We start from the raw sequence: 13,154 nt of genomic DNA, 5'->3' as shown, positions 1-13,154 counted from the left end.
GAGCAGATCACTGCGGACTACGTGGCTCTGGGAAGAAGGATAAAGGAGTTTGAGGCGCAAGTGGTGTTCTCGTCCATCCTCCCTGTGGAAGGAAAAGGCCGGGGCAGGGACCGTCGAATCGTGGAAGTCAACGAATGGCTACGCAGGTGGTGTTGGAGAGAAGGCTTTGGATTCTCTGACCATGGGATGGTGTTCCATGAAGGAGGAGTGCTGGGCAGAGATGGGCTCCATCTTACGAAGAGAGAGAAGAGCATCTTTGCGAGCAGGCTGGCTAACCTAGTGAGGAGGGCTTTAAACTAGGTTCACCGGGGGAAGGAGACCAAAGCCCTGAGGTAAGTGGGAAAGCGGGATACCGGGAGGAAGCACAGGCAGGAACATCTGTGAGGGGAGGGCTCCTGCCTCATACTGAGAATGAGGGGCGATCAGCAGGTTATCTCAAGTGCTTATATACGAATGCACAAAGCCTTGGAAACAAGCAGGGAGAACTGGAGGTCCTGGTGATGTCAAGGAATTATGACGTGATTGGAACAACAGAGACTTGGTGGGATAACTCACATGACTGAAGTACTGTCATGGATGGTTATAAACTGTTCAGGAAGGACAGGCAGGGCAGAAAAGGTGGGGGAGTAGCACTGTATGTAAGGGAGCAGTATGACTGCTCAGAGCTCCGGTACGAAACTGTGGAAAAACCTGAGTGTCTCTGGATTAAGTTTAGAAGTGTGAGCAACAAGAGTGATGTAGTGGTGGGAGTCTGCTATAGACCACTGGACCAGGGGGATGAGGCTTTCTTCCAGCAACTCACAGAAGCTACTAGATCACATGCACTGGTTCTCATGGGTGACTTTAATTTTCCTGATATCTGCTGGGAGAGCAATACAGCGGTGCATAGACAATCCAGGAAGTTTTTGGAAAGCGTAGGGGACAATTTCCTGGTGCAAGTGTTAGACGAGCCAACTGGGGAGCTTTTCTTGATCTGCTGCTCACAAACAGGGAAGAATTAGTGGGGGAAGCAAAAGTGGACAGGAATCTGGGAGGCAGTGACCATGAGTTGGTTGAGTTCAGGATCCTGACACAGGGAAGAAAGGTAAGCAGCAGGATACGGACCCTGGACTTCAGGAAAGCAGACTTCGACTCCCTCAGAGAACCGATGGGTAGGATCCCCTGGGGGACTAACATGAAGGGGAAAGGAGTCCAGGAGAGCTGGCTGTATTTCAAGGAATCCCTGTTGAGGTTACAGGGACAAACCATCCCGATGAGTCGAAAGAATAGTAAATATGGCAGGCGACCAGCTTGGCTTAACGGTGAAATCCTAGCGGATCTTAAACATAAAAAAGAAGCTTACAAGAAGTGGAAGGTTGGACATATGACCAGGGAAGAGTATAAAAATATTGCTCGGGCATGTAGGAATGAAATCAGGAGGGCCAAATCGCACCTGGAGCTGCAGCTAGCAAGAGATGTCAAGAGTAACAAGAAGGGTTTCTTCAGGTATGTTAGCAACAAGAAGAAAGCCAAGGAAAGTGTGGGCCCCTTACTGAATGAGGGAGGCAACCTAGTGACAGAGGATGTGGAAAAAGCTAATGTGCTCAATGCTTTTTTTGCCTCTGTCTTTACTAACACGGACAGCTCCCAGACTGCTGCGCTGGGCATCACAACATGGGGAGTAGATGGCCAGCCCTCTGTGGAGAAAGAGGTGGTTAGGGACTATTTAGAAAAGCTGCACGTGCACAAGTCCATGGGGCCGGACGAATTGCATCCGAGAGTGCTAAAGGAATTGGCGGCTGTGATTGCAGAGCCATTGGCCATTATCTTTGAAAACTTGTGGCGAACGGGGGAAGTCCCGGATGACTGGAAAAAGGCTAATTTAGTGCCAATCTTTAAAAAAGGGAAGAAGGAGGATCCTGGGAACTACAGGCCAGTCAGCCTCACCTCAGTCCCCGGAAAAATCATGGAGCAGGTCCTCAAGGAATCAATCCTGAAGCACTTACATGAGAGGAAAGTGATCAGGAACAGTCAGCATGGATTCACCAAGGGTAGGTCATGCATGACTAATCTAATCGCCTTCTATGATGAGATTACTGATTCTGTGGATGAAGGGAAAGCAGTGGATGTATTGTTTCTTGACTTTAGCAAAGCTTTTGACACGGTCTCCCACAGTATTCTTGTCAGCAAGTTAAAGAAGTATGGGCTGGATGAATGTACTATAAGGTGGGTAGAAAGTTGGCTAGATTGTCGGGCTCAACGGGTAGTGATCAATGGCTCCATGTCTAGTTGGCAGCCGGTGTCAAGTGGAGTGCCCCAGGGGTCGGTCCTGGGGCCGGTTTTGTTCAATATCTTCATAAATGATCTGGAGGATGGTGTGGATTGCACTCTCAGCAAATTTGCGGATGATACTAAACTGGGAGGAGTGGTAGATACGCTGGAGGGCAGGGATAGGACACAGAGGGACCTAGACAAATTGGAGGATTAGGCCAAAAGAAATCTGATGAGGTTCAATAAGGATAAGTGCAGGGTCCTGCACTTAGGACGGAAGAACCCAATGCACAGCTACAGACTAGGGACCGAATGGCTAGGCAGCAGTTCTGCGGAAAAGGACCTAGGGGTTACAGTGGACGAGAAGCTGGATATGAGTCAGCAGTGTGCCCTTGTTGCCAAGGCGGCCAATGGCATTTTGGGATGTATAAGTAGGGGCATAGCGAGCAGATCGAGGGACGTGATCGTTCCCCTCCATTCGACATTGGTGAGGCCTCATCTGGAGTACTGTGTCCAGTTTTGGGCCCCACACTACAAGAAGGATGTGGAGAAATTGGAGAGAGTCCAGCGAAGGGCAACAAAAATGATTAGGGGTCTGGAACACATGACTTATGAGGAGAGGCTGAGGGAACTGGGATTGTTTAGTCTGCAGAAGAGAAGAATGAGGGGGGATTTGATAGCTGCTTTCAACTACCTGAGAGGTGGTTCCAGAGAGGATGGTTCTAGACTATTCTCAGTGGTAGAAGAGGACAGGACAAGGAGTAATGGTCTCAAGTTGCAGTGGGGGAGGTTTAGGTTGGATATTAGGAAAAACTTTTTCACTAGGAGGGTGGTGAAACCCTGGAATGCGTTACCTAGCGAGGTGGTAGAATCTCCTTCCTTAGAAGTTTTTAAGGTCAGGCTTGACAAAGCCCTGGCTGGGATGATTTAATTGGGGATTGGTCCTGCTTTGAGCAGGGGGTTGGACTAGATGACCTCCTGAGGTCCCTTCCAACCCTGATAGTCTATGATTCTATGCAAGCCCAAAAAAATAATCATTCTCCAACACCATATATGTTAAAGCTAGATTTTTCTGAAGTGGGAGGCCTCCAGCCCTGCATCATCACAAAACCCTCATGCCTCAACCCTTAAAAATGGGAAAAAATCCTCTTTTTTTATACACATTGTTTCAATGTGGTCAGTGCAAAATGGAAAGAAATTAACAGTGAATCACTAAAATGAAATAAAATCTTTAGTTCTGTTCTAAAATAGTAATAAAATGAATGTGTCTACTTATACATCTTTATTTATGGCATTCATTCACACTCAAAATACATTTACAAATTATACAGTGTGTGCATAATGCAAAATTTCATTATTGAATATAAGACACGGTGTTCTTAACAAAAATGGACTTACCTATACAAGTGAATGTAGTTTATATGTAATAGCTTATGTTTCTCTATTCATAAACAGATAAACAACAAATTAAACTGTTTAGAAAAGCTCATTTTTTGGTTTTTGGAGGCTTCCCTCTTTGCTGCATTTGTAGTATCTGGAAGAATAGCTTCTAAATGAAAAATAAGACTCAGAATTCTTCAGAAACAATTTAGAATGAACGCTTCAGTGAAGCCTACCCAACATCACAAAGACAAGATGCCTCCTCAGTCAATGATCACTAACTAGAGACAACAAATACGTATTAACACAATAATAAGGTATATGTATATCCACTATCATTTACTGTAATTTTTAACTTTGCATGTGTTCAGTTTATTTTGCATGATTTAGGATCATTTTAGTAAAACAAATCCTTTTGCTGTTTATTATTAAAGTTTGCTGAATTCACTTAAATTGGGATTGTCAGAGCAACCTAAGGGAGTTAGGCACCTAACTGCCATGGAAATTGAGTGGGAGTTGGGCACCTTTGACAATCCCAACCTTACTGCATATTTACCCAGTCTCCATAAAAGAGTATTAAATCACAGGTATTATAATTTCAGATTAACAACAACAATGAACCTCACATTGGGCCAGATTTCAATTTAGATAATATTCCCTAATATGAAGACACTCACTGTAATGCTGCATTATGTTAACTCAGAAAGTACCCTATCACATTCTGAGTGTCATTTGAAAACAGCTGAAACTGATAGCAACATAACAAAAAATATATCCCAATTAAATCCTCGCACAAAATTGCAAATGAAATGAACGTACTGTTTTCTGTAGTGTCTGTGAAAACACTCAGTTATCCTGCATGACACGTTTCACAGCAACACAGAACAAAATGTTTGAAACGCTTTTCATCTACGTTACAAAGAAAATGTTTCCTTAAAGGTATTTCAAATGAAAAAGTTGCATTTTAAAGATGTTTGGGTCCAAAAGCACTTCAGATAATTTCACTTCAAAGGATTTATTCTCACACAAATATTAATATCACCCCACTGACTGGGAAAAAAACTATGTTATATTAAGCTAATGTATAAATACAAGACTGATCCAAGGATGTCAAAGAAAGTTTAACAAAGTTATAAAATTTGAAATGTTTCTCATTCTTTAAATGTATATCTACTTTATAACCATACACGTGAACATGCTGAGTGCACTAAGAAAACTGCACATTTACAGTGTTGTATGATGTAAATATCAGAATATATTAAAATTACTCCAATTTAATCTAGGTAGCTTTTTATAAGAATACTCCTCCTCAAAAGCTGAAGCATAAGAAAAGTAGTTTCACTTTTTTTTTTTTTAAATGGAAAACAAGACAATTTGGTCCTGTACCAGGACACATTTTTTCATGCTCAAGGATTTGCTATTTATTTATGAAGGGCCTTTTATAATCACCACATTTGATCACTAAACACTGCTATCTATAAGTTTTGATTAGAAGTCAAGAAATGTCAGAGGTAGCCTAGGAATGCTTTAGAATTTGGTGGTGTTAGTGGAAATTAATGCAGCTCTCTTCCAAAAGGGTTAGAAGTACATATAAAAAGGCAAACAGTATATACAGCTGCACTGAGAAAAAAAATTATAAGAGGCTCAAAACCAAAGATTAGAACTCAGGAAAAGAACGTTGTGCCTCTTTTCATTTGCTTTAATGCACCAATTCAGGCTGATTTTCCACAAAAGGAAGCACCCCACTAACATAGTATGCAATTCCAAGAGAGAGAAGGGCAATGACGATGATCAGGAGTAGCACCCTCCAGAAGCCCAGGTCCTCCACAAACTCTTGCCATGTTGTGCGGAAGCTGGAAAGAACCCCTTCACCTTGCTGCAGGTTCGGATTAAGGAGGGAATGGCTTTCCATTGCACTGTGAAGGATTAAAGTTATAAACACACCAAGTAAAAGAATGCATCCTTAAGTATAAGAGTAATCCTGCTAATACAGCTAAAACATTCAAAATTCAGAATTAAACATTTTCAGATTTACAGTACTTGCGCATGATCTCAAGACAGCAGATAAGAAAAGGACCCTCCCCTAACCCCACCAACTCAATGTACAGTAGTTGACAAGCAATCCTTTGAGAGAGATGACCTTATAATCTATTTTTTCAAAGAATCTTTGATTTGGGTACAGAGAAGTATTTAAAAAAATAAGCAAATGTATTTCCTCTACTGATGTATGAAGGAACCACACTAACAGCAAAAAAACTGACTGAAGTCTTGATCACACACTTATGCAGGTCTGTAACTTTACTCATTTGAGTAGTCCCACGACTTCCCAGATGAGCAAAGTTACGTATGAGCATAAGCATTTGCAGAATCAGGCTCTTACTGTGTAGAGAGAGAAACAGTGAAACTAGATATGTAGACAGTGATGTTAAGGCATAAAATATATAGAGTAAAAACAGATTCCCCCCTCCCCCAATATCTCTTCAATTACAGTAATCTTAGGCATATCCTGTAATATTACTAGAAACAAAATATTTCAGATAAAAGTAATTTGTGAGTTAACACTATCCATTTAAATGCTCTTGCTTCTGATATGACTAAAGACGACAGTAACACATGCCTAGAAGGAAGATTCATTTGTAAACCTTTTTTCTGAAAATACACTCCTGATTAACATTAATGTTATTCATGTGACATTTTTCCTCATTATAAAGTACAACTACTGAATAATAATTAGACAAAGCTCCAGTAATTTACTGAACTACTACAGTGTCATGTGCAGAAATTTTCAGGCATTTCTAGTAAAGTAGCTTGTCTTTTTTGGTTTTTAAATATTTACTTGGCTGCAAACAGTGACGGATTAATGATTTTGCCACCCCTAGGCCCTGAAATAATTGCCGCCCCCAGCCTCATATGAACTTGTTTTAGTTTTTGTACAAATTTGTTTGAACCCACTGGCAGCTGTTTCCTGCGACAAGCCTGGGAGGGAGGAGGTAGAAGTGGAGTGGCGGCGTGCTTGGGGGAGGAGGCGGCGGTGGAGCGGAGGTGAGCTGGGGCGGGGAGCGGTTCCTCTGCCCCCCCCCCAACCCGGGTTACTTGCTGTGGCCCTCCCCGCGCCCCCAGCTCACCTCCACTCCGCCTCCTCCCCTGAGCATGCCGCCGCTTCGCTTCTCCTCCCTCCCAGCACTTTCGTGCAGCAAGCCTGGGAGGGAGGGGGAAGGAGGGGAAACGCGGTGTGCCCGCAGGAGGAGGCAGGGCCAGGGATTTGGGGGGCGGAGTTGGGGGGGACACAAGCACACACCGGCGCCAGGTGAAGTCGGCGCCTATGGCTATTATAAATTTGCCGCCCCTGCAAATTTGCTGGCCTTGTCTGCCGAGGCGATAATACGCCGCTGGCTGCAAAGCTATGGTGGTGCCCATAACTACAGAACTTAGTCATCTTCCCTGCTTATTATCATTTCCTCACTAATTAAGAACCAACTAGTTAATACATAATCACTCCAGGGGTTAAGAAAGGCATGAAGCAATCAAAAAAAAAAGGGGGGGGGGGAGATAAGTTCATTGTTAAGAAAACCACCATAACAAAACCAAAGGTCCTCACTAATCTCAAAGAACCCCCTGTGGCATTTTCTACTGAAACCAAATTAAAAGCAACATTAATAAAGCAACAAGTGCCTCTATAAAACTATTCTGGAAAAATCTGTAAGTGACAAATCCTTAAATGTTCATTTTGCTTCCAACAAAACCATTCAATGTTGCTTCCTGTTATAGTTACAGGTCAGTAGGTCTATGCATACAAGCAGATTCTCTATGTGAAAATAGAGAGCGAGTGTTCTGCCCAGGCATAGCACAATCTGATACCACATGGGGCGGACAAAGGAAAAGAGAAGAAATCTGATTTGGGAACCAAGTTTTGTTTTGTCCTTTGCTTATGAGTCAGAAGCAACTGAGTGTAATGAGGAGGAGGCAGCATTAAACTGAGCCAGGAAAGGAGTGAACACTTTTGCACTGATCTCTAGAAACTTCTCCTGTCAGTTCAAAAGTGAAGTTCAGGGTCTCCAGAGGGAACAGCAATTATCCTCCCTTGGCTTCATGCATAGTGGGAATGAGGGAGGAGAGAAACAAGTAGGGATTCTATTCTGAGAGTCTCTAGAATCAGGAAATAATACCAAAAGGTAGGAGTGAAACTAGAGGTGTGAAAAGCCAACCCCCAAACAGTGCTCTTACAAGGACAGAAACTATTTAATTACAAAGCACACATGTGCATTCATTTGCTTCTAATGCTGTCTGGATCTATTTTTATTATACAAAGTTATATTACAAAAGGAGATACTTCAGATATTTTAAACTAGCTCACAAACAAACTGGGAGTAAACTGTAAGTCTGTTATTCCAAAAGGCAAGTTACAGGTTTCCCTGCCAAATGAAACGAGAACATTAGTGAAGGTTCCAAAAGGGAAAGGAAGTTACAGGTTTTAAAGGGACATTATCAGTTCAAAAATCACAGCTAAATCCAAGCCCCATTAAAGTGAATGGTAAAACTCCCATAGGAAACAGGACTTGCCACACTGGATCAGATATGTGGTCTGTCTAGTCCAGTGTCTTGTCTCCAATAGCGGCCAGCACTAGATGCTTCAGAGGAAGATGCAAGAAACCCCAGAGCAGGCAGATGTGAGATAATCTTTCCTCCACATTAGGTCTCTCCCTAATTGTTAGAGATTGGTTTAAACCCTTGACACATGAAATGAACATTTATTCCAAAATTTTTATCAGTAATTATTCTAACTTGTTAGTCTCTAAGGTGCCACAAGTACTCGTTTTCTTTTTGCAAATACAGACTAACACGGCTGTTACTCTGAAACCTATTCTAACTCTGGATATTCATCTTATCCATATAAATGTCCAACCCCTTTTGGAATCTTGTAAAATTTTAAGATATAAAATGTAAAGTGAGTAGGCTTGTTTTTAAACATATGGGGTGACGTATGTTTGGGCTCAGGCTGGAGCTCAGGCTCTGGCTGCAGCCCAGGCCCTGAGACCCTGTTAGGGAAAAAGTCCCAAAGCTCAGGCACCAGCCCGAACGTCTACACCGCAGTTAAACAGCCTCTAAGCCCCAGCCACGGGAGCCCGAGTCAGCTGGCATGGGCCAGTTGCGGGTGTCTAATTGCAGTGTAGGCATATCCTTAGTTTCTAGAGCATAATGCTGCAGGATATTGAGGGACTTGCTTATAACCAGTTTCGAGTGAATTTCATTTTCAGATTATCTTGCACCAGTAAAACGGTACAATATTTGGGTTGCAAACCCTGTAGGGGAATACTTAGCTGTTATAAAAACTTCTTTCACTAGAAATTAAAAAACAAAAACAAACTTTTATATTTAACTTTAGTTTTTATGAAAGGTAATTTTTATAAATATTTTGTTCCATTTTGAGGGACAAACATGTCAACTCATGTATCTAGCAGAAAACAATATGGATTTACCAACAAAGATATACTTTACACACATGCTTTTATTTTTTTCTAGTAAACATCTGTCTTATAATACCTTTCACTTTCTGCAGTCTGCATGGTTTCCATCTTAGAGTGAGCTCCTCTGTTAAATCCTTTCACCTCCTGCTCCTCCAAAGACTCCAGCAATCGAATTACATCCTTATTTACTCCTCTTCGTTTTGCCAGAACAAGTGGTGTTGCACCTTGGTGATTGCTAAAATAGTCCCCCCAAGAAAGGGGATGGGGGAAGATAACCCATAAAATGAGAATTCTAAGATAGGCTGAATCTGCATAAGTATGCAACGTAAAATGTACTAACCAATAAGTATTTAGGACTAGTCACTAGCTACACAAAATAGTTAACTATTCTTAGTTATAAAAAGTCCAAGAATAAAAGGCAACTGTATGAAAAATTCAGTACAGTTTATTTTTAAAGCACACAACCCTATAATATTTTACTCTTGGTACACAGTCAAAAAACCTAGTACAACGGGGTCTAATCCTGATTACAGCCTTTGGATGCTCCCGCAACAAATATAAACAAACTAGCAACATATTTATATCAGTGTATAAGGCTTTGTATGATTACTGCTTGAAATCTACGTTTCTTTCACAGCTCCTTATTGTATAAGAGTCACAGAATATTAAGCAATAAACGAAACACAAGAATCCTCCTACTTCTACCTTTGAAAAAACCAAACCAAGTAGGAGTGCATTTGTTGCCTTCAGATTAGAGGCTGCCAGCAAACAGGTGTTTGGGATAAAGGGAGGAAGGAAAAAACCACATGATGATCCTGGGCTGGCCAATAATTAATACTGCGGATACGAGGAGATCATGGGCAGCTCCAATAATCAAAGATGAAAAGAAGGCCCAAGGGCCTAAACTTTTTGACGGCTGCCAAGTTTTCCTCTGTTGGGATGCATGTGCAGAAAGTTCTCAGAACAATGTGTCCCTGGATAACCTAATTGTACTCAATAAAATAGCTAGTTATTTGGTATTCTGAGTGCTTCTGTCTGAACACTAGCATCTGACAGCTGCTGGGAGCTAGAAAGAAAGAATATACCATATTTGAAAGACGGATTCGCTTTGAGGAAGGGGGAGCACTGAAAGGTAGCAGAGTCTCCCAAAGAGTACCAGAGCCTTGATACACATTTACTGTATAGTCTTTATTTGTTACAGTAGTCAATTAAAGCATTAGGACTGTGGTACAGAAAATACTAAAAAAAACATCCGTCATTCTAAATTATTCTGTGATGCCATCCACCCCCTATCTGGTGTCTGGCCAAACCAGGATAGCAGAGCCATCAGCTAGTGAGAGACAGTGGCTATGCCAGGCCAGCCCAACAGCTCCTGCTTCTATTGCCTTTCATGAAGTTCATGATCAGTTAAGGAGTGGGCCCATGCTTTTGTTTTTCTTTTTTTTCCATAACTGGCATTTAAAAAAAATGAATTGCACTGAATTTACCACTAAAGCATTTGTATCAGACAACCTATTCGTACAAATACTTCTGAGAGAGAGACTAATATACTATAAAGAGGTCAAAAAAGAGACAAACTTACCAAATATCAATTTTGAGTCCATTAGAGACTAGGAACTGGATGGTATCCACATGCCCACACAGGTGAAGGGCTGTGTTACCTTGGTAATCGGTGGCCAGTAGATCAGCACCAAATTTGTGCAACAGCTGACAGATGTCTACATTTCCTCTGGCTGCTGCAAGGTGGAGACCAGTTCGGCCACGACTGTCACGAATATTTGGGTCAAAGCCACTCTCCAGCAGCCGTTTGGAATAGTTAAAATCTCCATCAATGCACGCCTGCAATAGGGGCACATTTGTCTGGGAGGAATCATTTACAAAAACATAGGACATTGTTCCACTTCTGTCTGGAGTATGTGACAAACCTGCAGTTAAAAATGAGATGAAATGATCAGGTGAAGTGAAGTGAAATAAATACAATGCAAATACCTCACAAATGCTTTCTCAAATAAAAATGCGAAGTAGTTTATGAATATAAGCTCTGAAATTATTGTATATTATTTTAATATGCTGCAGTCTTTTCTGATACATAGACAACGCTCCTTTTAATCCTGGGCATACACCTGCTGGAACAGAAATGCATAGCCTTGTTACTTCAGATGACTGCATTAAAGCACCACCATGAATACAAGACACTAGGTAAATCCCACAGAGGAAGAGATCACACTCTGTAGATTTCATATTAAAAAGAAAACTTTGATAGGTCCAGCCTGTGAGCTAATTCTATTTAGAAAGGGGGGAAGAGGGGGAGAAGAGTCATCTTTTATAACTCAGATTACAGGACTGAACAAACACCGTGGGCTCTCAAAGTAATGGATATAGTAACATCAATCAGAGTTTTTACGTACTATAAATAGTCACTAATGGGATTTCCTGTCTCATTTATCTGTTCCTTATTTACATCTGAACTTCAATATACAGTAGTGACAGCTGCTGAAAAAATTCATTTTTACTGTGAGCATTATCTCCTTCACTCTCTCCAGGAAATTACATTTTTCAGCCATCTCTGCAGAACATTTGTATACAGCACCATAGGTGAGCACAGTGTTTCACAAGCAACTATAAAGATAAGGTCCCTGCCTAGAGGACGTTAACTTAGACAAAGAATGACATGATAGAATTTTTAGATAATGTGAAGACAACAATGATAAATCAAAGGAGGGTCTAGAACTGTTGTGGGTGCAATTTCCACACCAGGACCCCCATCCAGCAAAGCAAGGGAATAGTCCCAAAGGTTTTAAAGATAAACATGTGCTTTGCTGTTCTGGGACTAAAAGTGCAAGGTAGAAATTGGTTGCACCACAGATTTCTTACTAAATATTTTATTTGATTAAATATGATTCAGCTGACTAACTAGAGATAATAGGTATTGTGAAAAAAGTGAGATTTGGATGGGGAGAGAGTCAATAAATGATTAGAATTTTTCTGGGGGGGAACGGAGAAGAAATTATGAATCTTGGATACTTAGTACTCCATGCTCATGACATATCTCTAGCAGATTATAACCAGGATTCTGATTAGCTAGCTGAACCTTTGATAGGTTACTTAAGTACTTTAATTCTCTTGCCTATATAAGGCATCCTCCCAGCATAGTACACTCATTTCGCTGGAAGAATGGAAATATGGCCAGCAGCCAAAGAACTAGATTTAAGACTTCTCTTGCTTTTGGGGTGTTTACACTGTTCATGCTTTATAGCTCTTCCCTAGTGTTTCAGATAATCATTTTCCAGTACCTACATGACATGCACCTTGGTTTTGAATGCTGCTCTGATTAAGGGACTGTAATATTTTAGTCTATTCAAATTAACAAGTACTATTTACACTTCACAAGTTGGCATTTCTCATCTAGTCAAATTCCACCACCAAAAATGTATGTATCAACACTATTTACTTTGTCAGGGCAAGACACAAAACTGACTTTTCTTATCTCAGATTTGGAAGAGGAAGAGATGGGGAATAGCTTTCTGGCCCTGAACAGCTACACAGAGAATGACTTAATAACTCAGCACCTATGCAAAATACATTCTTTTTAGTCTGCAAGTACTATTTATGTAGGGGGTAATTTACTGCTTACGTGAAAGCTCTCTCTTCCGCAATCATCTCCAGCAACAGAAAGCCACAAGATAGTTCACACAATATTGTTTCCCTTTAGGACACGAACTGCTTCCATTTTATCCAATTTGGACAGAGCAACTGAAAGAACACAGAATTTATCTGGTACTCCCAACTGAAATGCTACAAGAATTCTGGTGGGCTGCAAGGCAAGGACTCAACAGCAACAAGGTGGCTAAAAATCAATGATTTTTTTTTAAATTTAAAATTGGATTGTTTTGATAGGATTTTTCTTCAAAAATCATTTTATCTCAAGATAGTTTTAATTAAGATACATTATAGCTCAAAAGGTATCTCATCATGGAATAGGGATTATAAATTCTAATTCTATAGTATGAGACAATATACTCATGTAATGTTTAAGAAAAGTTTCATGAATGAGTTCCA

General features: G+C 41.0%; 1 protein-coding gene and 1 long non-coding RNA gene across 7 annotated transcripts in view; one reads left to right on the top strand and one right to left on the bottom strand.

Moving 5' to 3' along the window:
- The window catches only part of LOC141982187 (uncharacterized), a 78,560-nt gene extending 65,660 nt beyond the window's left edge, over positions 1 to 12,900 (top strand). The window contains exon 3 of the long non-coding RNA XR_012637982.1: positions 12,808 to 12,900. This is a non-coding gene — a long non-coding RNA (uncharacterized LOC141982187). The remainder of the gene's footprint in view (positions 1 to 12,807) is intronic.
- The window catches only part of ANKRD46 (ankyrin repeat domain 46), a 70,113-nt gene that overhangs the window by 39,259 nt on the left and 17,700 nt on the right, over positions 1 to 13,154 (bottom strand). For 5 of the 6 annotated variants that reach the window (XM_074944026.1, XM_074944027.1, XM_074944028.1 and 2 more), the window contains 3 exons: positions 10,678 to 11,020; positions 9,172 to 9,330; positions 4,873 to 5,546 (listed from right to left, as the gene is read on the bottom strand). In XM_074944026.1, the coding sequence (XP_074800127.1) occupies positions 5,330 to 5,546; positions 9,172 to 9,330; positions 10,678 to 10,988 (687 nt within the window). In that variant the 5' untranslated portion in view covers positions 10,989 to 11,020 and the 3' untranslated portion in view covers positions 4,873 to 5,329. Of the gene's footprint in view, positions 1 to 4,872; positions 5,547 to 9,171; positions 9,331 to 10,677; positions 11,021 to 13,154 lie in introns of those variants that run through there. The other variant, XM_074944029.1, reaches the window with a different exon arrangement.

This window comes from Natator depressus, chromosome 2 (assembly GCF_965152275.1).
Source record: "Natator depressus isolate rNatDep1 chromosome 2, rNatDep2.hap1, whole genome shotgun sequence".
Classification (NCBI taxonomy): Eukaryota; Metazoa; Chordata; order Testudines; family Cheloniidae; genus Natator; species Natator depressus.
The sequence above is the reverse complement of the archived record's forward strand: the minus strand, read 5'-3'. Positions and strand labels throughout refer to the sequence as shown.